The sequence below is a fragment of the Excalfactoria chinensis genome, chromosome 1, assembly GCF_039878825.1.
Source record: "Excalfactoria chinensis isolate bCotChi1 chromosome 1, bCotChi1.hap2, whole genome shotgun sequence".
Lineage (NCBI taxonomy): Eukaryota > Metazoa > Chordata > Aves > Galliformes > Phasianidae > Excalfactoria > Excalfactoria chinensis.
In genome coordinates this window covers 32458240-32483985 of record NC_092825.1, presented here as the reverse complement: position 1 = coordinate 32483985, position 25746 = coordinate 32458240, and the positions used below count along the sequence as shown (strand labels likewise).

The 25746-nt window shown below is 44.2% G+C and overlaps 1 protein-coding gene across 1 annotated transcript in view; it reads right to left on the bottom strand.

Moving 5' to 3' along the window:
* HMGA2 (high mobility group AT-hook 2) overlaps positions 1-25746 on the bottom strand; it is a 100070-nt gene that overhangs the window by 14971 nt on the left and 59353 nt on the right. The window contains exon 4 of the mRNA XM_072359453.1: positions 3694-3726. Within this exon, the coding sequence (XP_072215554.1) occupies positions 3694-3726 (33 nt within the window). The remainder of the gene's footprint in view (positions 1-3693; positions 3727-25746) is intronic.

Sequence of the window (25746 nt, the reverse complement as noted above, 5' to 3'; positions counted from 1 at the left end):
TACAGGGCACAGAGAGGTGATGCAGCACGTGGGCACAACAGGCACCAGGTAGGGCATCCCAGCATGTCAGAGCTGCCCCACAAGCATCATGTCTCCTGTTCTCAGCTGCATTCCTGAGGTCTGATGCTTCTGGGCTGCATATGAATATGTGAATCATCAGTGCAGCTCCTGGGCTGCAGAGCCTGTCTGACACTTGTAGGATTTACTGTTTGTCCTACACTGAGTGCATATGCCATGGGTGCAGTTGTGGAACACATATAACTTGGAAGTTGTGAGATGTATATATATTATGACTAATTAACATGCATGACTTAATTGCTATCAAGACTGAGAACCGAGTAGGATGAATAAACACCACGAATGTGCATTTGCTTTCCTATAGAAAACAGTGTTTTTAGCTCTTATTCTTGTTAGGCTTTGTTTTGTTTTAAGAGCAACTAATGCACCTAGTGTAAGATAGAGAAGTACACTTGGGCTCAGAGCGCTATGATGCCTGTGAGACTCTGACACAACCTCAAGTAACTGCACAGATTCAGACTTTAACAGACCTCCCGAAGAGGTTATAAAAAGACTTTCAAAGGGCTGTTCCACACTCACTGGATTTCTCCTCTCCAGAAACAATCAAAATAAAACATGTCCTGTTTTCAGAAAACCTTGAAAGCTTTCATGATGTTTTCCTAAAAATATCTATTTCCTTTGTATTACTTAAGAGCGTCACTCTCCCATCTGGCAGAGGCTACAGCTGCTACAAATAGCTTAAAAACAAGGAAAGGGAGAAATGTGTGTTTGGGCTGTTTCTTTGCACACCTCAGTGCTATTACTTCATCATCTGCACTGTTTGGCTGCCCGTTCTTCTGAGACGGTGGATTTAAAGAGAGTTTCTTGTTTTTGAGGTTTAGGCACATATTTATGTGAAGGTGCTAAACTTCCTGATGGCGTGCAGTCAGGCTCAGTATCTTTTCTTCATTTCCCCACGGAAGTGTGAGCGTATGTGTCAGCGAACATCACAGAGGTGTGTACAGATATTACTTAAAGCTTTCCATCTGAATTTACAGTTGCATTTGCTGTCTGCATGACTGTCACTCCTCAGAGCTCTGGGGATGTTTGAAAATACTGCGGAAGTTTATAAAGGCGTCTGTACGGCCCTAAGCTAGCAACAGATATGGATCAAGGAATTCAGAGCGTGACGGAGTTCTGTGCAATGCTTGAAACCTGGGAAAAGGTGATGGGAAGGAAACTCTCATCAACAGAAGGAGAATGTGATCCGGTTTTGCGGCTTCTATATTTTTATATATAACGCAAAACCAAGAGGCATGTGCAGGAGGAGCAGGAATGACAGCAACAGTGATGTAAAGTAGCACTCACAGAAGTCTTATAGGAAAGGCCAATAATTCAGAGTGCTGCACTCAGGGATAGAGCTTCTGCTGCTTCTACCGTGGCAGGCTGGGGTACACGCTCAGCATCACACAGCAGTTCCTGACCGCAGCCACTTCAGTCCTCACTGATGAAGAAAGGACACATTTCTAACTTAATCCAGGCTGCCACATGGTAAAGCCATCTGGGAGGATATTTTGAAGGAAACAGATGGAAAAGGAAGAGATTCCTCTGCATGTAGAGTAAGATTTACATTATCCTCCATGAACTTCCATGTAGTCCCCATGTTTATATAATTTATCATTATTTCCTTAGACAGGTCAGATTTGGAAGCCTGCATGAGCTCATGTTCGTGTTGTTAATTCTTAGACTGAACCTCCCTCCTTTAAAGGGAAAATCAGTAGTATAAAAGGGAATGGAGAAAAGCTACAGGACAGCCCAGAAGCACGAAGTTTCTGGTTGTCCCAGGGATTACACTGCTTTACCTCCTTCTTTTCCCAGTCACAGGAAGGTGCTGTCAGGAGTACTTGCTCTCAGTCATCAGTTTGCTCCCCATCAGGCACCCACAGCCAGCAAAACCGCAGTGCTGTGTAAGCAGGAGTGTGGGGTTAGGGCCTGGCTAGACCAGGAAGGGTTAAAGACGAGTCAGTGATTTCACTGGAAATCCCTCAGGCCAAGGATTAAAAAAAAAAGAAATGTTCTTTGAGTGAAGACATGGCACACAAATAATTTAAAGACTGTAATTCCACTAGTCCTGTTGTGATGACTGGGGATTGCTAAAAAGCCCTCTCACTCCTTTTATGCATTCTTTCGTGCCTCCTAGTTTTCTATGCAAACGTTTCCATTACTAATGGGGATGTCAAAGGGCTCCTTCTCTCACTCTCAATCTCTGTGGAGATGCAACAGCGGCTGCACCCGGCTGGCTGAAACACCCGTGGCATGATCACCACAGCCACTGCTTTGGGAAAGGAAGGATGAGAAGATCCATCCTGGGAATCTCAGTGCTTCAGTGCAAACTCCTGTATCATTAAACCGGCTGTTACTTTGTTCTCCTACCTCTCTATGGTACTCCAGGGCCCCACTTCATCCTCAAGCAACCCCAGCTCAGCCTCGGTCCCAGGCACTCCCTCCCTTCCTGTGCCAGGGCTCACACTCCATTACCACTCAGACAGCCTCCATTTCTACCTCCTGGATTTGGCCTCCCCTTGCTCACCACGGTCTGAGCCTCCTGCCTCCCCAGTGCCATGGAGGAGAAGGCTGGCTCTGTGCCTGCCAGCAGATTTACTACCAGGCTATCCAAGGAACAGCATGACCGCGGCCCTCGCAGTTGAAGGATGTAAGTGAGACCAGGGAGAGGAAATATCTTTTATTAGAACAACTCAGTGTGTTTTGAATTGTGTGTTGTAGTCAGAAGGCTGTAGATGGTGGGTCCTCAGGGACTGGTGCTGCATTTCTTCTGTGAGCTGGCCTAATAAAAGACATTACCTCTCCTTGCAAAACTTACCTCACTTGAAGACACTACAGCACTCATCTAGAATGTTATCTCTGCTATTAGAAGGCATCAGTATTGTTGCCAGTGCCACTGATTCACCACTGCTGTGAGTGTATTGATTTCTTCTGTAGAAACTTGATTCCTACACATACTTTAGATAGTTACATCATTTCACCCCTTCAACTCACAGCTAGGATGTTTTCTGTTTCTTATGTAACAGCTCTTAATTCAGATTGCAGTAGACATTACTATAATGCACACTGTACAATAATGTATTAAAACCATAAGGTGGAAAAAGGAAAGTATTATTCCCTTCTGAAAACAGACTTCTCTCCAGAAAAGCAATGGCCCATTCTGCTCCTGACTCAGCAATCATTCATATTCACCAAGGAACAGCACTGCTGCCCCATGGAGCCTGACAAGTAGAGATGGGCAGACTTACTCCCATGCCCACACCTCTTCCCTGCTGGAGCACATGTAACAAAGTTAGATAAGAGTTAGTGGCTTTTTATTTCATTTTGTTTTCTGTTTGTTGGTTTGTTTTTCACGTGAGTGTCCTGGCGAAATAAGATGGAAGAGGCCATGAATGCAGTGTACTAGACTGTTTCCATTATACCTTAGCTTCCACTTTGTCTAAGGTACTAAAGAACGATACCATCCAACAGAAGATCTTCAAATGCGATACTGCCTGAGAAGCCAGCAGCAATCCCCTGCTTCATATTATTGATGCATTTCCCTTCACTCTTTACAGTAAATGAGACCAGTTTAAATACTGAGGGAGTGTTCAATTTAAGACAGTCCAAGGAAGTTAAATCAGCTTTTCTTACCTGAGCGGGCTTCTTTTGAACCACTTGTTGAGGCTGAAAAGTCAAAAAAAGAAAGCATGATGAGAAGCAAATTCACTGAAGTTTCCATTCAGCAAAGGAAAAAAAACACAGGCAAAATTCACATTCAGAACTGGAGTGATGAATGTACCCAGTTCTTAGAGTCCTACACTTAGCAAGACCTTGCTCTGATTACTCTGGCTGTAGAAAAATATGTTAAATGTGTACAAGCAAAATCAAGGTGAGGTCTACTTTAGCGTGCTCTGACTTCCAGCTCTTCTATGACATGGCTGGATTTACTTTGCTGCATTACTTACCAGACTTCATAGCCTAGTTCTATAGCCAGATTTTGCTGTCTCCATGGATGCTACACTGTGCACCCTCTTCCACACTCTTTCAGTCATGAGTTGCAAGTAAGCCCTCCTTCTTGACCAACTTGGACAGAGGTGAGGGACCAGTTCCCAAGCAGGGCTCCCTGATGGACCAAAGCCAGCCCTGCTGCAGCTAGCAGTTAGGACAAACCATGCCTCTGTCCCCAGGAAGCAATGGTCTGGGAGCTCCAATGAAAGAGGTGATGAGCCTCACAAGCCACTTGGGGTGGTTTTGGGATTCCAGTCACTGGGTTGGCTGGACACATGAGCAGGAGGTACGGGGACTGCACCCACCTGCCCATGAAGGTGGCGCAGCCAGGGGCTGAGGAGTTGGCTGCTCCCACCTGGGAATGGGAAACAAGGTTCCAGATGAGCTGGGAACATGACTCACGGGCCTCCATCCCACCTCGTCCCCTGGAGCCGCAGGGAGGAGGAGGAGTACCAGCAAGGGAACTGACATCCACATAGCTATAATACACCACCACTGGTGGTGTGACCCCTGTGGGTGCAAGGAGCTGTATGGAACAATACGACCACAGATACAAGAAGAAATCCTGACACCATGAGCACAAAAGGGCTTTTCTTATTTCAGTGGGGCAAAGCAGCCTTCCCCCCACTCTACCCCCCAGGATCTTCTGTTTTCAAAGCGTATGAATGGCACCCAATGATTTTCTTCCTGCCCTTCCTTCCTGCCTGTTCCTAATCCCAGCAGTGATTTTAGTGCCTCACTTGGGCAGAAGCCAACACGCTGTCCCTCCAGATAGCCAAAAACCTAATTTTCATGACAGTGTAGTAGGAAATAACTGGAATATTTCTGAATAAACAGTTTAGTGTAACTGGCCTTTCAGAGCAGCATTTCAGTGGGAAGGATCAATGAAAATGTAAATTCAATGTAACTGATTCAATTCAGACAGCCCGCCACCAGCATCCCACTGTAACAAGGGATGCTTTGTTTATTTGCAGTCATTTCTCTAATTTGGTGGAATCTTATTGCTGTTTTATTTTTGTACCCCTGCCTCAGGCGCTAAGTTCTGCTCTCACATAAATAACTGACCGAGAATAAAAAAGAAGAAAGCAATGACCGGGTCTGTCTTTAAACTTTGAGGCGGATCTTTTCCTTTTCCATTAAGTTCCCTTGCAGTGGAGAAGTGATTAGCAAGGCACGCATTTTCCTGACACCTTTTCCAGGTGGACTGCAAGCCCTGAACTGATTACAGGCATTTGCTGCTCTTGGACAAAGATATTATTTGTTTCATGTTTAATGGAGCTCTTCGGTAATCTGAAAGGTTTTTCTGCTTTGTTTTCTTTTCCTTGCCTGCTGATTACACCTGTGTACGTTTACTCCCAAGCCCTATGAAATCTGCAGACATTCTTAGCGGCTGACTGCTTTCTCCTGTTCAGAAATCCCCATATATTTTTGGCTGCGTGCACCGCATTCATGTGACTCTCGCACACTGTAGCTCAATGAAATCTTCTGAAAGAGCTGCCAACTCACCAAATTTTCCATGAATTAGGTCCTGACACTTCAATGAGAGGAAAGACAATGTCTGAAACAAGGCCAGCCCTGGCTTCCTGCCTAGTATGTGTCACCATAATTCTACCAGCTGCCCTTCCACACAGCACTTCATACTTTTCAGACCACCAGAAAGCCCCTTGAATACTTTCAGTGATAGCTGGGGTTTGAGCTGCCAGTGTGTTTTCCCAGCCTCTGGCACCCAGTGGCTCCAGATTGGACCTAGAAAGTTTTTGTGTGTGTTTGTTTTGTTTGGTTTTTATTTTTATGAATGGCTTTCGCGGAGGACTCTGACTCAAGCACAATACTATACGGCCATTCATAAAAAGCAGAGGGAAAATATTGTACTTTGCCCAGTTGGAAACCGTCTGTGATACTGACCAAGGCTCGCAGGAATCCCAGTCATTTGAGACCTCTGCTATCTTAGTGCTGCATGTCAGGAGCTCCCTGACAGCGTTTGCTCACTGCCAGCCAGGCTTCCAGCGGAGCACAGCGCATGTTCTGCCTTCTCCCTTAAATGGAAGAAACACAGCTCCAAAGGATGAGGAGCTGGGCTCAGCCCCTTGCCCGGACTAGTGGCACGCACTACAGTGCGTGGGAGCCGTGCCTGCTCCTGCCAAGCCCAGGGTGGTGGCAGTGACAGCTGTATCATGATGGCACATGGGGCACTGCTCATCCCCTGGATAAGCCCTGGACACAGGACTACTTGTTATGGCCGCTGGGTACCACAGTGCATGCTCCCTCAGAGACCCTCTCTGGGGCCAACCCAAACCAGCAGAACCAGGGCACACAGGAAGAATGGAACGCTTCCTAAGCAGTCTCTTTGATTTCATTAACTGTCGTGGATGTGATGCCTTTGGAACCTTCTTGACACACTACAGATAAAAATGCCTCTACTTGCTAAGCTTTGTGTTCACTGAGTTAAGAGATCTTTTCAGGGCTTCAAAGGAGACACCTCTGATTCAAAAGGCTGTGGCAACAGAGTGTTCAACTAGCTGGGAAGAAAGGGAATCCGTCTTGGTTATGTTCAGAAAAGACTGGAGCCACAAAAAGCCAAGGACAAGAGGCTTTAAAGAGGTGCTTTGGAGCAAAATGAAGTTGTACATGAGACGTGAGGGCTCTGAATTATTACATATCCCTCCAGGAGCCCACACAATACAATGGCAGGTCTCCTACACAGCCAGGGGCTGCCTCACTTATTGCAGTGATGGTATGCAAGCAGAGTTCTATGAAACACTCAGCTTCCACACCTTATTTTTATCCTCAGTGGAAAAAAAACCAGCTAGTTTACACTGAATCTATATCAGCTGAAATTCCATATGTACAAAATCATGTTTTACATCAAATTTACATCAAATGCAAGTGCAAGGCAATCTTAAATAACTTTCTCAAAGACCAAGCAACAGCGCTAGAAAAATCCTGTGACCGTGTCTTGTCTGACTTACAAGAATAAATCCAAAATGCAGCAGAATGTTTTGCCATGTTTAAACTATGAAGTAAATGCGGGCTAAGATGAACCCAGTACCTTAGAACTTTGTGATAAGATCCCTTACTCTGAAAAATTAACCAACTAAAAAGCAACATGTGCCAACCTTTTGGGAGCTTTAATGTTGATTCTAAGATGTGAATGTTCAAAGCCCAATTGTTCTACAACATACTTCTTCCACACCTCCCCTGCTGCCTCACCTCTCTCTTTATTTTCAAATTCTGTCACTTTACTCCTTGTCAGTACCTTAAAACATCCTTGCAGCCTAAACCTAGCACAGGAACTCCCTGTCGGACAAAAATGATACCATCAGATAACTTCTCTCTCTGTTGGTAAATACAGACACTGGTCAAACAACTTCACTGCTTCCTTTATAAGAACAAAAGAGCAGCCTTGTGTGACGAGTCCATATTCATCTTGTACCAGCGGTCAAAACTTGTATCAAATTCAATTTGTCACACTTCCCATTCTCTGGAGCGCTTCCCCTTACCCTGTGACTTTTCCTAGTGCTACAATAAGGACAGTTAAGGATAAGCCTGTGTCAGCTAAGATGAGCCATGCTGGAACACATTTTTAATGATCAGAGATAAAAGCACTGGTCTGCATGTAAATCATTCACCGACCACTGTGCCTGAAGCTCCAAGGGCAAGCTGCAGTCACGGTGCTCCTACATGTCGTGTTGGCATCTCTCTCTTTAAATGGAGTATTATGAAGATGTTTGACTGATGCTTCTTGGCAACTGTGACTATTTCCACAGCTTGACATAGAGAAGACATTCACATGGAGGTAGCTCTGCTGGTGAGGCTAAATGGCCATGATGGAAACTAGTATCCAGTTGGGATGACATTTATAGAGCTGACAGCTCAGTGTTGTGCAGAGATCGTTAAAATAATTTCATAGGTCACCAAAACACTTGTAGTTCTAAATTAAAAGATGAGTAAAACCATATTTAGACTTTTTGTCCACATATCCTAGAAAAATCAGGAAGTTCATATTATACTAGTTAAAACCAATGTAATCCAAAATAAATCATGTCTTCCAAGCAGTTCCATGTGACAGCACCACAGCTACCGCTCTGCCCTAAAGCTTTAATTGGTTCGAGTCCAGCCTTTCCCTCACTCATCGAGAATGCATGGAGATACAGTGCTGGGACTGGAGATCCACAAAGCCCATGAGAGCCTCTTTGCCTTTCGATGGCTTCATGGCCATCAGAAGAATTGCATGTGGCACTGTGCCTGTCACTCACTCCTCCAAGCCCGGAATGCTCATGACTTGCTTTAGAAATGATTTCCCCTTAGAGAGGTGAGCAGAAAAGCTTTTTACAGCATCATTAGCAAGGGGAGGCTCCCCCTCATACCCAAGCAGGAATAGCTTGTGTTTTGGAAGCACAGGTCATGAATTCTCCTGCCTACACCCCGTGTTTGCAGCCAACTGGTAACCGGGGCGTCTGTGTACGCACACTGCTGTGGGTCATTAGGATCTAACAGCAAAACCATCTGGCCCTAAGAGTTCAAAGGAGATTTCACAGTCCTCTGTGCAGTCTCATAAATGAGGCTAATAGTAATCTGTGGAGAATTTTGGCAAAATCTCTGGAACTTTTATTCTTTATTTTCTATCCTACTTGGCACTACTCAGAGTTCTTTATACCAAATACAAAGCCAGGTCATTCAAGAAATATTTATTAGCTTATTAAACTGACCTCCCCTGACTGCTGCTGGAAAACCCTGCAACATCTCAGGAGCTACAGCAATAACTTTAGGTGATGACAAAGTAAATAGTGCTTCTATTCCACTTGTGGAGGAGAGCAGAAAGCATCACAGTTTTCCAAGTACACAAAGTGACTTTTAATAATTATTTGACTGGCACTGAAATTTTATATTTTAATTGGCAAATCCAAAACACACTGTTTCACATTACTCTTTTGGTAGCCTGAAAATTCAGGCACTGGCACACGTATCCAGTCAGGTTCATATATATGCAATGGAAGCCAACAGATTGACTTCAGTGGGGATAGGATTTCATACGTTTTGCCTACAAAAGCTACTTTCACTACAAAAAGTTTGCAGGTTGCTACTTTTGCAATGGTTTTGCATCTGGGGAGGATAAAAACTGTGAAACAAACGTACTGAAAATCTAATTCTGCCTTATTTTATACTAGTATATTTCATTATTTTTTCAATTACTTCGACCCAACCTTCCTCAGTGTAGATTTCCCACCACAGCTGAGTATCTTAGAAATACAAATCTACCAGTGAGAATAGGAAGGGGAATGGTGTAATTTTTCTTCATCTGCTAGCTGAGCTGATAGTTCAAGCACTACAACACCCCATTGAGTTTATCAAGGATATAATCAAAACTCAACAGAATAATTGTTAGTTCAGTGCTCTCGATAGATGATACCAATTTTTATGTATGTAATTTTCAGTAAGTACCAGTTACATTTCTATAAAATATTTAAGGTAAAGCAGCTTATGAAATGCCCATTTAATAGGCCTTGTGTCTGTTGTTAAATACTATAAACAAGTTTACATTAGTGCACTTAGCTAAAATCAATGCATTTGAGTAGTCCCACACCTCAGCTGCAGAAGGATCTGCTGCTGCTGCTGACTGCTCTTCTTTAGTGACACCTCTGTTCTATTAGTCTCCCCATTACTTTATTATCACCCATGATGCATTTGATAAGCCTTCCTGATGCATTTTATTCAGGTTTCACTCAGCGCATTGTGCATTTTTCTGCTAAAATGATAAGCAGCAACATTTCAAGATTTCAAAAGAATCCTAGGACACAATTTAGCACTGATGGTTTGTTGATAAGCACAAACTGGTTCCTGTTAAGCAAATGTCATATATATATGCTTATTTATAATCTCCAGCACAAACAGACTACTGAGAATGCCAAATGGGAGGTTCATTATTCTTAGTTACGGTGTAAGACAAAAGAGTACATTTTAGGAGACAGAAATTACATGTTATTTGCAAAGAAATCTCACCCTCATGATCCAAGGATATAAACTGGTCAGGAACTACTCAGCTTTATACCTTGCAGACTTCTCCACACAAGTAACTATTGTGCAACTGTTTACCTCCAGATTATCTTGTCTGTTTTGATACAGCAACTCTTGTGTTCACATGCATCTCTCTTGACCCATATGGAAATAATTTCTGGCTACTTCTAAACCGGCTAGGTTTGAATTGATGACCTAGAGGTGAAAAGCACCAGATCACATTACCATCCGGTTCCAGCTTTTCTTGTAGCCTTCCCTCTCTACTCGCTCAGGCACCTCTCGCCATACAGACCATTAAATCAGAGGCTGCTCTGCCTCAGAGACCATTCCCAGCAGTACCACCTGCCTGGAGCTGATCAGAGCTGCAGGACTCAGCAGTGGCCTCATGCCGGGACCTGACTGCCAGGAGTTACTCAGTCTCCCTTAATTTTTGCAATGGTCTCCAGTGAGGTAACACAACAAACAGGGCAGTAAAGTCCGGAATCGGACATTCTGCAAAGTCCGCAATCATTTGGAAAGTGAACTTTTAACTTCAAAACATACTGCCAGGTAACGTTTCTCTTTCTGGTCTTGTACCTTGGTTCTCATCCTCCATTTTAGGGTCACAGAGACCTTTATTCATTCAATTACAGTATTCTTGTGCCATGCACAGACTGGAAAACATGCAGAGCCCATTGTGCACAATGTAGGCTTAGATACAAATAATCACATTCATGTCTCCAAAAGCTTCTGCCAACAACAGGGACTGAAAAAGAACTAAAGTGACAGTGATGGCAAGCAAGGAGTAAATTCTGCTATGCTAGGCAGCTCGGGGCCGGGGACTGCAGACATGTCCTGGCAGTGAGAGGTGATAATTCTGCCCTGTGCCTGTGTCCCTACCAGTGTGCTGCTGCAATAGCCAGGCAACACCCTTGGAGACTGAGAGGAAATGGAATGCTTGATTCTACACATCTTCCTGCTGATGGGAAGGGCTGTACTTTTCTTCCTCTTTCTTTGCATTGTAAAACCACTTTAGATCTAGGAATCTCCACCTCATGCTCTCCTGAAGGACCAGCCTCGAGCCCTTGGAGGCCCAGGCTCTTGGCTGCTGTGTGAACCAGGCCCAATGGACCTGGGAAATCTGCAGGCTTCATCTACAGGAGAAAACAATCCACTGCAGGCCTGAAACTTGGGCTGTATCCACACAACTTTTCTTCCTCCCAGACAGAGCCCCATGGCCAGTGCCTTTTCCTGAGCTGTGCCTGGGCGCTGGCAGAGGATGAGGCAGGGCTGGAGAGAAGGCCCCAGCCACCAGCACAGACAACTGCAGGACTCTGCCTAAACCCATGACCAGGCACCGCTCGGACACTCTGCATTCCCTTAGGAAGAGCTGTCTGTCCCCCCATCAGCACAAGCTGAAGTAAGGATACAAGGGATGTAGGCAGCCTCTTTTCTATTTCTGACCCTTTGGACATAGATAGAAAGCATCTTGTATGGAACTTATGTGTTCATCCCAGGCCTGGCCCTAAAATCCTCTTTCCATCCATCTTGTCCCTTCTGTGACCTCCTATTGCCCTGTGATGGCTGGGCAGGGGTTTCCTCTGAAGAAGAGGCACAAAGTGCAAGGAAGGCGGGTTGCTGATTTTCTGCAGCTGAGGATCTGGCCCGAGGCACTTCTCTGGAGCTTTTTTTGTCTGAGCACATCTCCCGCCACATGGTTGGCGAGGGATATTTTTGTACGTCTGGGATATACAGATGTCTGATGGTTGTCTGTCTATCGAATAGATTTGATAATTACTACTGCCTCCAGGAAACTGATGCTGCTGAGAGTGTCTGTCAGAGAGTCCGAACACAGCCTGCTGACATCCTGGCACAGTTTCATGAAGAAGTCAGTGTCTGAAATAGAAATACATTTTCCATATACTTGAAATATACCAGGGGCTTGGTGGCAAGTTGCTGCAATTAATCCACATCCTGACTTGATGCATTTTAAAGGTCATTACGATATATTAAATTCTGACCTCAGTTCATATTGTTATTTTAATGGAAATTACATTCACTGTGTCCAAATCAATGATTTGTAGGCACTCCTTGCAAAGCAGAAGGAGCCCTTGGTTTGCATTTCTGGTGTGCTTTCACTGTTCACTCTGTAACAGTAACTTCACCATATGCATCACTCTGAAATCCGCAGGATGCAGTGATGCATTTTAAAAGGTAGGAGCAAAACTCTTCTTTGCTATTCAGCTAGCTATTCAGTTGCCTGCTAAAAGACTGCAAAATCAAAGTCTACAATATCATGCCATTGGCCTCTTGACAGCAGCACAAATATGAACAGTGTCTGCACGCACACTGCTCCTGTTCTGAAAGAAAGGAGGACAAGAGGGAGGGAGAAATAGATGCTGCTACTGATAGTCCCAGCATCATTTTGGAGTTGTGCTATTTACGTCCTGGACAGACTGAATTTAGTCCAGTCTAGGAGAGAAGGATTTGATCCTAACTTTAAGAGGACAATTATCCGACTGCTCAGCTACAGATATTTAGAAGTCTTTTCTAAGCTACAGCTGACCTGTAGATCATATTAGTTGCATGCACCTAACAACGTGAACACCAAAGGTACGTGTATTAGTTAGGCATGCAAATCCCCTGCAGCTTTTTTCGTTATTGTCCTGTGTAACCCGATGCCACACCGAGAATGCAGCGCCTGGAGCACCCCACACAGCACTGCCACAGCTCACAGAGGTTTCCTTGCTCACAGAGCACCTTATGCGCTTGGAAAGCAGTCTGGTTTTAAACGTTACTGTTGCTAGGGAGCGCTTGTGAACGTTTTACCAAAGGCTGTTCATCCCAGAGAACCAGACTGCTCAATACTCACTCTCAATTCCTGATAAACTTTCCATACTTCGTCGTTGCCGTTAATTGTTTCTAAGTGACAATACAAGCTCAATCATTTGTTTGTTTGTTTGTTTATTGTGTGTGACCGGTGGTACTGCAAAAAATAGAGCACGATCTTGTTCTTGACTAAAATCAATTGCTGAATCTACTCAAACAGGTAAATGCTTCCATCTCCTGGCAAGTTTATTTTCATTGGATCCTGTGTGGTTTGGGAGGTGCCAAATAGGTGCAAGTTGGTAGCATCTGAGGCTTGGTGGTTCTGGCAGCAGAGGTGAGGGTGATGAAGGAGAAGGATAGCAAGCCTCCAGATGATGCTGTGGTAAGCAGAGAGACACATGCATTCTGGACGTTAACATGCCCCGGGTAGACAGAAGCTTGATTTGCAGCTGAACGTAATCCACCCATGCAAGATCAAGTATTATAACAGCACCAGGCCACTAAATGGCAGATGCAAGATCATTTTAACAGCAGCAGCAGTGTGGACAAGGACATCCTGATGCTCTAGATTTTAACATGTATGGAAGCTGATGGTGGGGAGCGAGGCTCTGCTAGTGGGCAGCAGGATGCTCCAGGCACCCCACTGTCCCCACATCCCCTACCAGTGAGGCTTCCCAGTCCAATCTCAAGCAAGGCTTTATCCTGAGAATGAAGCTGGGTAGCCTAGAGTGCATCCTGCGGGAGCTCTTCTTCAGCTCCATAAATACCAGAGTGTTTGGTTTTGTGCTTATTTTCTGAGAGCAATTGGGAAGTTTGGTAAGAAGGATTGCTGGGTACTAATGGGGTTTTCTACACTTTAGAATCAGAATCAGGGTTCATCTTCTCAGATAATGAAAAAGCAGGGAGGAATAAGAAGGCCCCTGGACTCCCTACCTTGGGGAGTTGTATGATTATACCCGTACATGCAAGCAGAAAAACAACCTGCTGCTCAGGGCTGATGGCAGAAAGATCCGTAGCAGCTCGTGGTCTTCCTGAGGAAGAGCTCAAACGATCTCTCAGCACAGCAATCTGTGTAGAAACAGGTCTGTTTCAGCCTTGTGGTTAGACCGCGCTGGCAGCCGGGACATTCACTCTTTGTTATACAAGCACTTCAAAAGGGTGGGGGACAGTGATGGGATAAGGAGTTGCCCATGCCTCTTCTTTCATCACCTCCCAGGAATGTGTGCCTTCAGGGCTAATTTAGATGTATTTACCTTAATAAATGTGTGGCCTTTTCAGCCGCGTTTTTTTAACTTTAATTCCTGTCTGCCCTTGCTGGCACATGCCCTTGGCAATTTGTGGCTGTTTTGCTCATTCGGCATTGTATAATTGTCCTTTATTACTGAATCAATATATATATTTTTTATGGTTAAACACAGAGCTCATGAGAGTGATATATAGTCTAGCTCCATCTTGCTTAGCAATTTTTTTTTATTATTTCTTTTTCTCAAAAAGACAATGTTTTGCTAACTGTAAATTGGTTTGCAAGCCTCAAGCTGATGATTTCATGAGTCTTCCAGATGCATGGTCACAGTTCCAGAAAGCTTCCTGACTGACAAGAAAGCCAGGAGTTCTGTGAGATCTCCACATCAGGATACTATTAATGAGCATTCTGTACCTCAGAAGGAACCCCCCAATATCACGCACGCTCCATATGGTTCCCTGCTCAGCACTGTGGTGGTGCTCTCCTGCTCCTTACTCCTAAGTGTCCTGGGACCTGATGACACTTTTGGGCTGGGGTTGGTTGAACCATCCCTTGTGGAGGTACCCAAAGGTCTCAACACCCAGCCCCAGCCATGACTTAATACATGAAGATATGCTCATATGAAGACATGTCCACTCTCATCCCATGATAAGATGATGATGTTTGTGCTTAGACCAACTGGCAAGAGACCAGATGGAAGAACAGGATCTACGTGTCCTTGAAAACAGAGCACAGAGGAAAGAAGGTTGCAGTTCTCTGCCAAAGATAAGAGCCTTCATAAAACAGGACGTAGGGTGACTTGGTGCTGTTGATAATTTTATTTGGAAGGACCCAGACCACGAGTTTTATTTTCATGAGTCCTTCCACATAAAATAGTTGGCCCATTTACATTTTTGAACCTTCACATATAATGCTACCCAGTAAGACCCAAGAGCGCACTTCCCCCTTGCTGTCTCATCCATGCTGCACCCCATTACAGGGATCCAAATGGCACATTGTAATAGACAGAGGAAAGTACATTTAGTTCCTGACTACAGAACTAATTCCAATCTGAGCCTTTTGGTACCTGCACTCAACTCTGTACAAAACCATTTGGGAAGTGCCTGGACACCACACTGACAAACATATTCACCTCTCTCCTTGACAGTATTACTCACGGTGAGTTTCCTTCTTTCCAAATGCATTTGTTTTAATCATCAGCACTTCTTTAGACTAACACATCTAATGCATTACCAGGTGTCCTGTGAGAGACCTGTGATGCTGTATAAGGGGTCATACATGTATTATTCCTTGGCTCAACATGGACATTCTTACAAAAAAGATTATGTAATAAATGAAATAATCAAAAAGCAACACAACATTGAAATATATAATCTTATCTCTGAATATCCCTTTCTTTCCAGATCCCACAGCGATTTTCAAACTGGAAGTGATTTGGGAACCTGAAAAAAGGATCTGTGTCACTTCGCACTGAAATGCAGCCATTTCTGGAATGAGATCTGTTAACAGCACAAGACAATGTTGCATATAGCTAGGACATGAGGTAAAGAACACCATATCCAGTTTAAGCACAGGGAAGGAAGGATGTAATTACACAGACTGGAATTTGGCCAGGACACCAGGGTCAAAACCTCGACTCTTTAAAAGAGCCATGGGAACTCTAATGATCACAAGTGGTCAGGGCCTTGCTTTTATACCTCATCTGAAAAACAACACCTCCAACGATGTGATTTTCTTGAATACCATGTAAAGGCGTTCATTCAAAGTGAATCAGAAAGAAAAGTGCATCCTACTGCAGCAGCTAAGTATTCTTGGAGGTATTCATTTTGTTTCCAGTAAACCTATATAATCTGTTAGCTCAGGGGACATATACATGCCCCTTTACAACACTGGTGTTGTAACAGAACTGGACAGTGTTACAAGACAGAACTTGGTTTATGTTGGGTTTATTTATCAGCAACTCAGATCACTTCCCCACTGTTTTCACAACAGCAACACTCATCCCATGACCATTCCATCATATGAATTGTGTTGAATCCAACATGGATAACAATGACTTTTTAATCTCTGAATGGCTACTAACCAAAACCACAACTTTCTATTGCGATGTTGGTGATCTACTGCATTCTTCATGACTGAAGGACACAGAGACATCACTGACTTAGAAAACGTTTTACAAGTCATCACCAGCTGCAGGTTCTTGCCAGTTTCATTTCTGAGGATAAAAAGCATCACTTTACATCTGTTTTAATGAGGAAACAAACAGTACTTAGTAGAGAGGACAGGCTAGCAGCTCGTGCATGGGTACACACTAACACTTAGCAAAGCTTAGCCAGGATACCGTAACTCAGACATATATTAAATAGATTAGAAATTATTCCCATATCTGTTCTTCCACACCTGCACGTATCTCTCCAGAAGGTCATGAGCTGTCTTGTCACTGGACTACATACTGCAGTCAGTCCTGGGACTAGGAGGAATTAAATCTTGCTATACCGTAGACTGAAAAAAATACCACGGCTGGTATTTCCAAGTTGACTAGTTAACATTCACCCAGCTTCTCACCCTGTTCCTGTCTTCCCATGACACTGTACAGCTCTTGAGCAACAAGCAACAAACCCAGAAAGCAAGTGGAAAGACCCTGGGGCAACAAGGTTTTCCTGCAACATTTATAATATCAGGGAAATTTACTGTCCCTGTACTGGGTACTGCACTGATGATTTCCTGATCCCCTCACACAAAGAACACATGCTCCAAGTACTGACACAAGATGAGCTTTAAGGAAGTGAGGTCCAAACAAGTGAAACACTTCAGTACAGAACAAGTCAGTGTCAAAAATACCTGAAGGAAGGCTTCCTGGAACTGATCTTGACTTCTACCACATTCCCTGTCTTTTAAATGTGACTGGAAAGATTATAAGAGTTTGTCACCTCCATTCAAATGCCACCTGTAAAAAGGAATGTCCTATCGAGAACGCTTCTGCAAAATCTCTATCAGATCTCTGCTTGCGGTGGACTTCCAACAGCCCATTCTGCTCAGGAGGTCACATCAGATAACCACAAGGTCCCACATGGCTTTAGCATCCGCGAATCAAGGATCACATACTTCTGCCACTAATATAACAAGCAAGAGCTAGTCTGCCTTGTAGAATGACTGCCAAGAGGGTTTCTTTTTCCCAAGCACTTCCTTACATTACAGGAACATACATGCATGTGCTGCAGAGAAATTAAATAATAAATTATCATCAAGGAAAGTCAGGGAGTTGACATAAAAACCACTAAGACCAGCTGCACATAACTAGAAAGCTCAAGTTTGTTTGAACAACCTCAGGAAACAAACTCAACTGGGTTCATAGCATGATTAGGAGGAACTGCACGTAGGAGAGCACAGGACAGCTGTACTGGAAGAAAATGGATCCTGGAGATTCCACAGGCATTATATAGGCCATTCAGCCATAATGTTATATGTAATACAGGAACATGCAGCACGGTCTGTTCAAAGGAAATGTGAAACCAGCTGTCAGTCCTTGCTTTAGGTAGGTATAAGAGACATGACATATATAACATAGCCCTAGGTGGTTTACATTCGTACAAGGTATGAGTCTACGCTACATGATCTACATGAAGGGAAGATTAAGAAAGTTGAGAGTTCATCTCCTTTTTACAAAATCAGGACCAAAATTGTGTGATTTTTGCCTGTCTGTAACCAAGCAAGCACAGACTGCCCGGTTTCCAAAGTATAATCTAGTTAACAGAAGCATAAACGTGTTTTCTCCTGGTCTTCCTGTTAGAATCTCAACTGTGTATTTGTCCATTTTCCCAGCCATATATGAGTATTACTTACCTTGTTACATGGGCAATTTTTACTTATGTAATAATTTAATGGCTAGTTATTCCATATTATTTGCTTGTGCCCTTAGAAGCAATTGAGCTCATAGTTAAGTATCTTTTTGTATTCCCTTTGCAACATCAAAGTTTCTGTAAAAAGAGTTTCTGTATCTTAACATACAGCGCCCACAGCATTATTAAAAACAACAACAAATACACAAAATCCAAACTTTCTCTTACTTGTTGCTTTATTCAGTTTAATATCTATCTTCTCATTGTTTTACTTTAATTGCTGGAGCTTGATAGCGTCCTAATTTTCTTTAGTCAGTTAATAATATCAATTTCCCTGAAGGTCAGAAACAATACATCAGGAAATACCACCTGCTATTCAGGGATATCACAGGAAATTTGCATTTCCACTTTGTAAAGTGTTATTATTTTGGACTGACAAGCCACATTATTTCATTATCCCAAAGTGTTAGGATCCCTGAAATCTATAAGGAGAGAGAAAGAAAAGGAATCAGTGTCTTGGCTGGCCTCCCGCTAGCATTTCATGGTCATTAACAATCAGAGTGAGAAGACAAACAACTTGCTGCTGAAAGATAGGCATGCTTTACACACAGCGCTCTCGCTGTCACTTCAGCGCAAGTATGGGAGCAATTAGGCCCCTTCCTGGGCTCCCCAGCCTGGCCAGCCCCTGTTCTGGGCTGGGTTACTGCCTCAGTATGTTCCTGCATCGTCTGCAGACCGCACTAAGGAATGAGGTGTGGATACAGCAGCAGGATTCACTTTCTTGCAAGAGCAAAGGAGATTGGAGCACAGCTTCTGCAGGGAGCTGAACAGCATCCTTGCAGCATTTTACTCACCGGATGTGAAAGCACAATGTGCGACCATGGGCAGGGGCAGGGAAGCTGCCCTCAGCTATGTGCTCACAGGCCTTGCAACCTCTGCAACAGCTACGATGAACACCCCAGAAACAAACCTCAGCCCTGAAGTATCTTTCCCCCTTGGGTTATTTAAGCAACCATCCACACAAACCCCAGCAATTGTATTACCTCAGCATTTTTACCATAGCCTCGAAGGATCAGGAAGGAAGGGAAAGATCCATCAGAGGGAACCTGCAGCCCTGCACATTTGCAATACATTTTCTACCCAAGGAGGATATTCAACTTCAGTTGCCTGTTTTCCAGCTCTTTCCCACACCCATGCTGGCGAGGAACAGCCACGCTCTGCAGGCAGAGCAGCAACCTGCTCTGAGGCCATGCATCACATTCCATTACACTGGAAGTGTGTGCTGTGTGTGGAATGCCGAGGTGCTCGCAGCCTGTCCTGCCATCCTGAGACCATGAGGCAACACGAGTGAGCCCCAAGCTGGACCGTGGGCTCAGCAGCCTGCACAAGTGGCAGCACTGTGAGCTGGCAGTAGCTTGGGACTGTTGCAGAAGGGATGTCTTTTAAAACTGCAGACTGATAAAACTAATGGCTGTGTTAAGAGATGCTCATAAAACACCGAGTTACCTTTATTCAATTAAGGAAGCTGTTAGCGATCTTTCAAAGCGGCCTGAATGGGTTATTCCCCCCTATGCCATTGCTGATCAATCTGCATGACGCTTTGGACAATCTGGGCTGGAGCTTGAAAGTTCAAATGGTGAGGAACAGTTCCTGACAGGAATAAACAGTGATGAACATTTGGAAATAGCCCTTTCAGCTACTGACAGCCACTGAGTACCTTCTGCCTGGAAGCTTCTGGGCTGAAAAGTTACCTTGGAGAGATGGCAAGGAATGACTCTGAAACAGCCTCAACCACATTCAAGGCTGATGTAAAGATCAGGAGGAGGAGAAATACCAATGTTTAATATTTAAACAAAAAATTGTTTAATTTTTAAACATTTATGCTCTTTTATGATTGTTAAATCAATATTAATACAGAATGTAAACCATTTTACTGCCTCTACACAGGACTCCCCTGTGCTCCTTTCCAAAGCAGCCTGTTTTTGAGGAAGATAGGCGCTACCAGTGGGAGGTTCAGAAATGATGGTCTCAATAAATAACCCCAGAGCAAGACCTGCCGCCCTGCTGCAGACACACTGCCGGATGACTTCAGTGAGAGTTCTGCCTGAGTAAAAACATCAGGTTTTGGTCCATTACCTTCCAATGAACAGAAACTGTTTATTTGTGGTTGGAGGTGCTTCCTCCTGTCTGAGCTTTCAGCTATCCAGGCTGAGCCAAAGAGGTTCAGCTGAAGGGGTTTCCCACCATCCCAGGCTGTAAGTGTGCTCCAGAGGGCTCCCAGATTACCCTCTTGCATGTGTACGGCCACCCTTGCCTTCAGTGACTGGGAACAGCTGGCACAGATGAGATGCCTTGATGGTGACTGAACTGAAAAATCAGTTGCCGATGCTAGACTCCACTGCATGCTACAGACTTTTCTAAAAGGCCCTTATAGCCTGTAGACAAAAATCAGGACAGTGCAGAGAAACGAGAGTAGAGAGAACAGCCAGCAGTGCCCACTGTTAGTTTACATGAGTTTGTTGTAACGAGACCTTCCGAAAAGCTGCCAGTAAGCATTTGTGGGCAAACCTCCTGCCAGTCTGCCACATTCTGCTCACATCATACAGCCGCTGGCTCTGTTCATTCACTTGCTCACACAGCTGAGCCTTATTCACTCATCCAGAACAAGGCGCCATGTCCTCTCCTCTGTCCCTGTGCCCTTTAGTGAGTGCCCAGAGAGGGGCCGCGGCTCCCTCCTCACATCCCCCAAAGATTCTTGGGGGGGGGGTTGCGGGGAGGAAATGGCTCTGACTTGTATTTTACTGATGTTTTAAAGCATATGGTCTGAATGCTCTGAATGCTGTGGAAGATTACTGTCACATGTCCTAACCCAGTGCCTATCTGTTGACACAGTATCACCTTTCCTAAATTGCTGGATACCATTTTCCCATCAGCATAGCTCCAAATACAGGGATTACAGCCAGGACACAAACTCAAACAATCTATATATGCTTAATAAAATAAATATCAATCAGATTTTTATACATTTCTCCTGTAAAGGCATTTCCCTTATTTTAGATCAAACACTTCCTTGGGATTCATGTGAATTTGTAGTTAACATCTCCATGAATAACTATCACACAGGAAAAAAAATAACACATAGCATGTAGAAAATCATACTGATTTCTATTTTTAAATTTGAAACTATGTGCTCATGCCATGTTTTGGGTACAGCACGATTTCTGAATGAACGCAAGCAAAGCAAGATCTGCCTGAATGCATCAGCCCCCTTCCCACATACTTGGCATAGCTGCAGGTCAATGGAGCCAGACCGATTTACGCTGCTCACCAGTTGCCCAGGAGGTTCACAGGGCTGTTGATCTCTCTAGGCATCCCCTCCTTTCCCTCATTCTCAAACTCTGAATGGGTTAATGCCGCGACCTCAGGGTGCTGCTGAACTCTGCTGTGACTTTGCTTTGAGTGTTTGGATTTGGTTCAGGTCAGGTGAAAGCAAGCCAGGAAATGCACATGCACCTTTGCCACCTCCCCCCACTAGCACACAGTGATGGAGAGTAAATGCGAGCCTTTACAGGAGAGCTGACTACTGATATGCTAGTTTGGAGTTCAGAGTACGTTTTGGAGTTTTCCACAATGACAAAATCTTCTGAAGTACTTTAAACCTTCAGATTGGTCCGCTCCACTGATACAAGTAATGAGTAGCAATGCACTTCAGAGCCAAACAGAAGCCATTTGGAGTTGTGCATGCAGGACAAAATCAATGCCTGGCAGCTGGGAATGAGGCAGGTTTCACTCCGGCAATAATGGCTTGTGTCACATGAAGGGACACACTTTATTATACATGTGGTGCCCCACCAAGCCCCTCACCGCAGTAAAACACTAGAATCTCTGCCCAGCTGTCAATATTGCACTGAGTACATATGAGACTTCCATTGTTACAATACCAGAAAATTTCCCACACAATTCAAAATATATGTAAATGATGACTCTCTCTTCTAACAGCTTAATTACTGCCTTGGCTTTATCTAAAGTCATCACATGTCTATGAAAGCTATTCTCATGAATACAAGTCCCGTTCCAGTGCATATGAGCAGCCATGCTCAAAGTACCATAAAACAACCTCTGCCACCTAATCTCCTGAAATCTCCTTTGGTCACTTCATGTTCCTGGAGTTACCAGAGCATGCAGTTACAGCAGCTACACAGTTTGGAACAGAGAAGTTTCAAAATCGAATAAAGACGCGGCATGTGAAAAACAAACGGCAGCAAGTTTTTTGGTGCTAAACACCATGGTGATTTCCCAGTCCCTCTATGCTGCTTGTCAGAGCTCTCCTTTAGCAGTCACTAAGCCAAGGGCACGCAACCAGACTTAAAATCCTCTTGTTTCCCCATCAGGAATTCAGCATCTGACTTTCCAGAATTAGAGGCTAGTGCCTTTTCCAGGCAGCTAAAAGTCCTCCGCTCTCTAGCTCACTAAGAAATCACTGAGTCATAGAATGGCTTAGGTTCAAAGGGACCTACAAGATCATCCAGTTCCAACCCCCTGTCATGGGCAGGGCTGCAACCTACTCTACCAGGTTGCCTAAAGACCCATCCAACCTGGCCTTGATCTCATGCAGGGATGGGGCTTCCACAGCTTCTCTGGGGCAGCCTATACCAGCACATCAGTCCCCTCTGCATAAAGAATTCCTTCCTAACATCTAACCTAAATCTCCCCTCCTTCATTTAAAGTAACGTTCCTCCTCATTCTATGCCCTCAAAGCACTCAGACAGCAAGAACTAGCAGAGATCAGGATGGGTCACCTATCCCAGTACGCAGTGAGTCTGGGTACTACTGTATCACCATGCTTCCTACAGCGCCAAACTACCCAAAGGCGCAGAGAACTCTGTGAGGATTGTAAAGGTATCCGTGGGGCCAGGATCTGTCTGGGAGTCATTGATTTATATCGATTTACAAGAGCAGCTAGAGGAGCTAAAGGAGAATGGGCAGAAATGAAAACGTGTGTTAGCTCCATTAGCTATCTACATCCAAACTCTGGTGTTAGAGAGCATATGACAACCATTAAAGGCCCATAAACCAGACAGAACCTTCCCTTGTGGGCTTCCTTTGTTAACAGCCGTCTATGAGGAGACTGCTTCTATCCTTTTCTCATGCTGGCTACTATATACAAAACATTAGACTAGCAAACCCATGACCTAGCCCTGTTTTGTACATCTACATTTTTAAAAGGAGATGCCTACATGATATTTTCAGTGCACTAGCAACTGTTTTTTCCTCTCGACCAAATCTTAAAGTAAAATCCCCTTGCTGACGATATGGGGAATTAAGATATATTATAATATCTGTAATATATAAGATATATTTTCACATGTGGACAGCCATGTGTCTTTTTACTGCCCAGTTCCCTCATTCTGTTGTATATAAAAACAGTGAAGAAAATTACTATGTATAAAATATTTTTTCTGTTTTAGCGAAAGAAATGTAAAATATGTTCCAATGCAGCCAAAATCCTATTTTTGTCTTATTCTAACTAAACCACGGCCAAGACAATTTCCTTCAAATTTTAAGCGTAAGAGAAATGTTCCTGGATCTCAGCTGGGAACCCGTGCACCGGTTTTCAATCTGGAGAGAACTTTTATGGCCATGTTATGATATTACTCATGAACAAATACTATAATGGAAGCATTGACAGGACCTGCACTGAAGTGATACCGGCAAGGACCTCTGTAACAGATTCAGTGAACATCTAATAGAAACAGTGATTTCATCACATGCCAACCAACATTATGCTGAGAAGTAAATCAACTTAGCACAGACTGGCTTCTGCCCATTCTCGAAGACTGCCACCTTCAAATCCTTCCCACAGAGCAGCAGGTTTTACACACCGATGTACCTTCCTCAAATCAACACCAGCCACCAGCCCTAGACCAGATCCTGCTTCAGTCACCCTCATTTAAATCCAGAATAATCTGCTGGAATGTAAGTCCTCAGCCTCCTTTCTGAGGTTACACAGATGTGACCACAGCTGACTTTGGCTCAGTAGCTGTTAAGAAGATTAAACAAAAATTAGCAGTTCTTGCACAACAAAATATTTGGATGTGAACTAGAGTTAAAAATCAAGCCTTAGTTTGCTTCCTGCCCATCGGACATGCTACACTGAACATCCTTTCTACATTCCACAGGTAATAAAACTTGCAGTAAATGAGCCTGGTCTCAGCACAAGTCTGTACTGATGCCAGGCACAGCAATCTCTTTCATGTGTGCTTCTTTGAAAGCACCGAGGCTGCAAGGCATAGGGGTCCAGGAAAAGACGCCGCTTTATAGGCTCACTGATAACTTGATGGAGCTGATAATGCAATTATTGCTCACCAGGAGCTGACATGTTGAACATATTTTCACTGTGGTGGCAGGGAAATGCCAGAAATGAGCAGGGAAAGCAAGGCCAGTACAACTCACAGGAGGTGAACTTCTGTTTCCTACACAAGCAAATAAAACAAATTCTCCTCCAAAGCACGTGCCAGTAACCTGGACTTGGTATGGCAGAGGTCCAGCGAAGATTACTATGGTAGAATTCAACATCCACAAATAGGGCAACAAAATCTCTCAGGCCTGACACTCTGCTCAGCCTACAGCTGGCATCCCCTTCCCATGGGAATCTGAAGCCTGTCTGGCTTGGCCTCTGGCATTCCCTGTGGCACAGCTTGCCAACCCCTGAGGACAAAGCTGGGCAGGCTGGTTCAGATAAACCACTTAATCCAGCTGAACTATCTGGACAATGTTGCCTGAGGCAGAATAGGAAGCACTACTAGGAAGCAGAGCAGGTCAAGGTCGATAACCGCTGGCCGAGCAGTGAGCTCCTTCACCAGCACAGCTGGACCTTTAAGGGGACAGCTTCCTACAGCCAAATATCATGGTAATAGTAATATTGTAACATGGCTGCTCCCATGGCAGCAGGCAGCCAGGCTGATTCGCTCTCATTCCCATGTTGACCTCACCCTCTTTGTGTAGCTCAGGGGATTGCTACCATCTCAACAGCACACAGCTTTCAAAGGGATGGAGTTCTGCATTCAGATCGTTTTTCCTGCTACAGCAATGTGAATAGTCTCCATGTAAGTTAAAATAGAGTTAAACACTAAGGCACAACGTAGGGTTCACTGTAGTAACCCCCAAGCCCCAAGAGGATACCAATTAGACCAGAAGGTGCCACTGTCCTCACCTAGTCCAACCTCCTGCACAGCACAAGTCATTTTGCCCAGGAATTCTTGTATCAGTATCAAAATTGAGGCACTGCATATCTTTCAGAATAACATCCAGTTGTGATTGAGAGACTGCAAGTCTTGAAGAATCCACCACATCCCCTAAGCAAGCTGCTCCCATGATCAATTACCTTAATTCTTCAAAATGTGTACCTCATGTGCATGCGGGATCTGAAAATGTGAAGGGTCAGCAAGCCAAGTTCTGCACTTGTGCTCTGGCATTAGTGAAGAATCGACCTCATATCAGCTTTATGAGGTTAGTACAATCCCATATAAGAGGCTGTACTATCTTTCTGAAAGGTCTCATATAGAATTTAGCGCTGATTAGAAGCATTTTCCCCATTCTATGAGAACTTTGCAGACTATGTTTCCATCCAAAGACTAAACCAGACTTGACAAGTCTCCTAAGTGTTACACAAAGTATATGATCACTCCAGCGGTAGTGGTACCATGGTTTTCAGTAGCCCCCAGATAGACTTGCTTGCCAAGCAGCTGTGGCTGAGAAGCTGGCTGCTGAATCTAAGAGAGAAAATGGTGC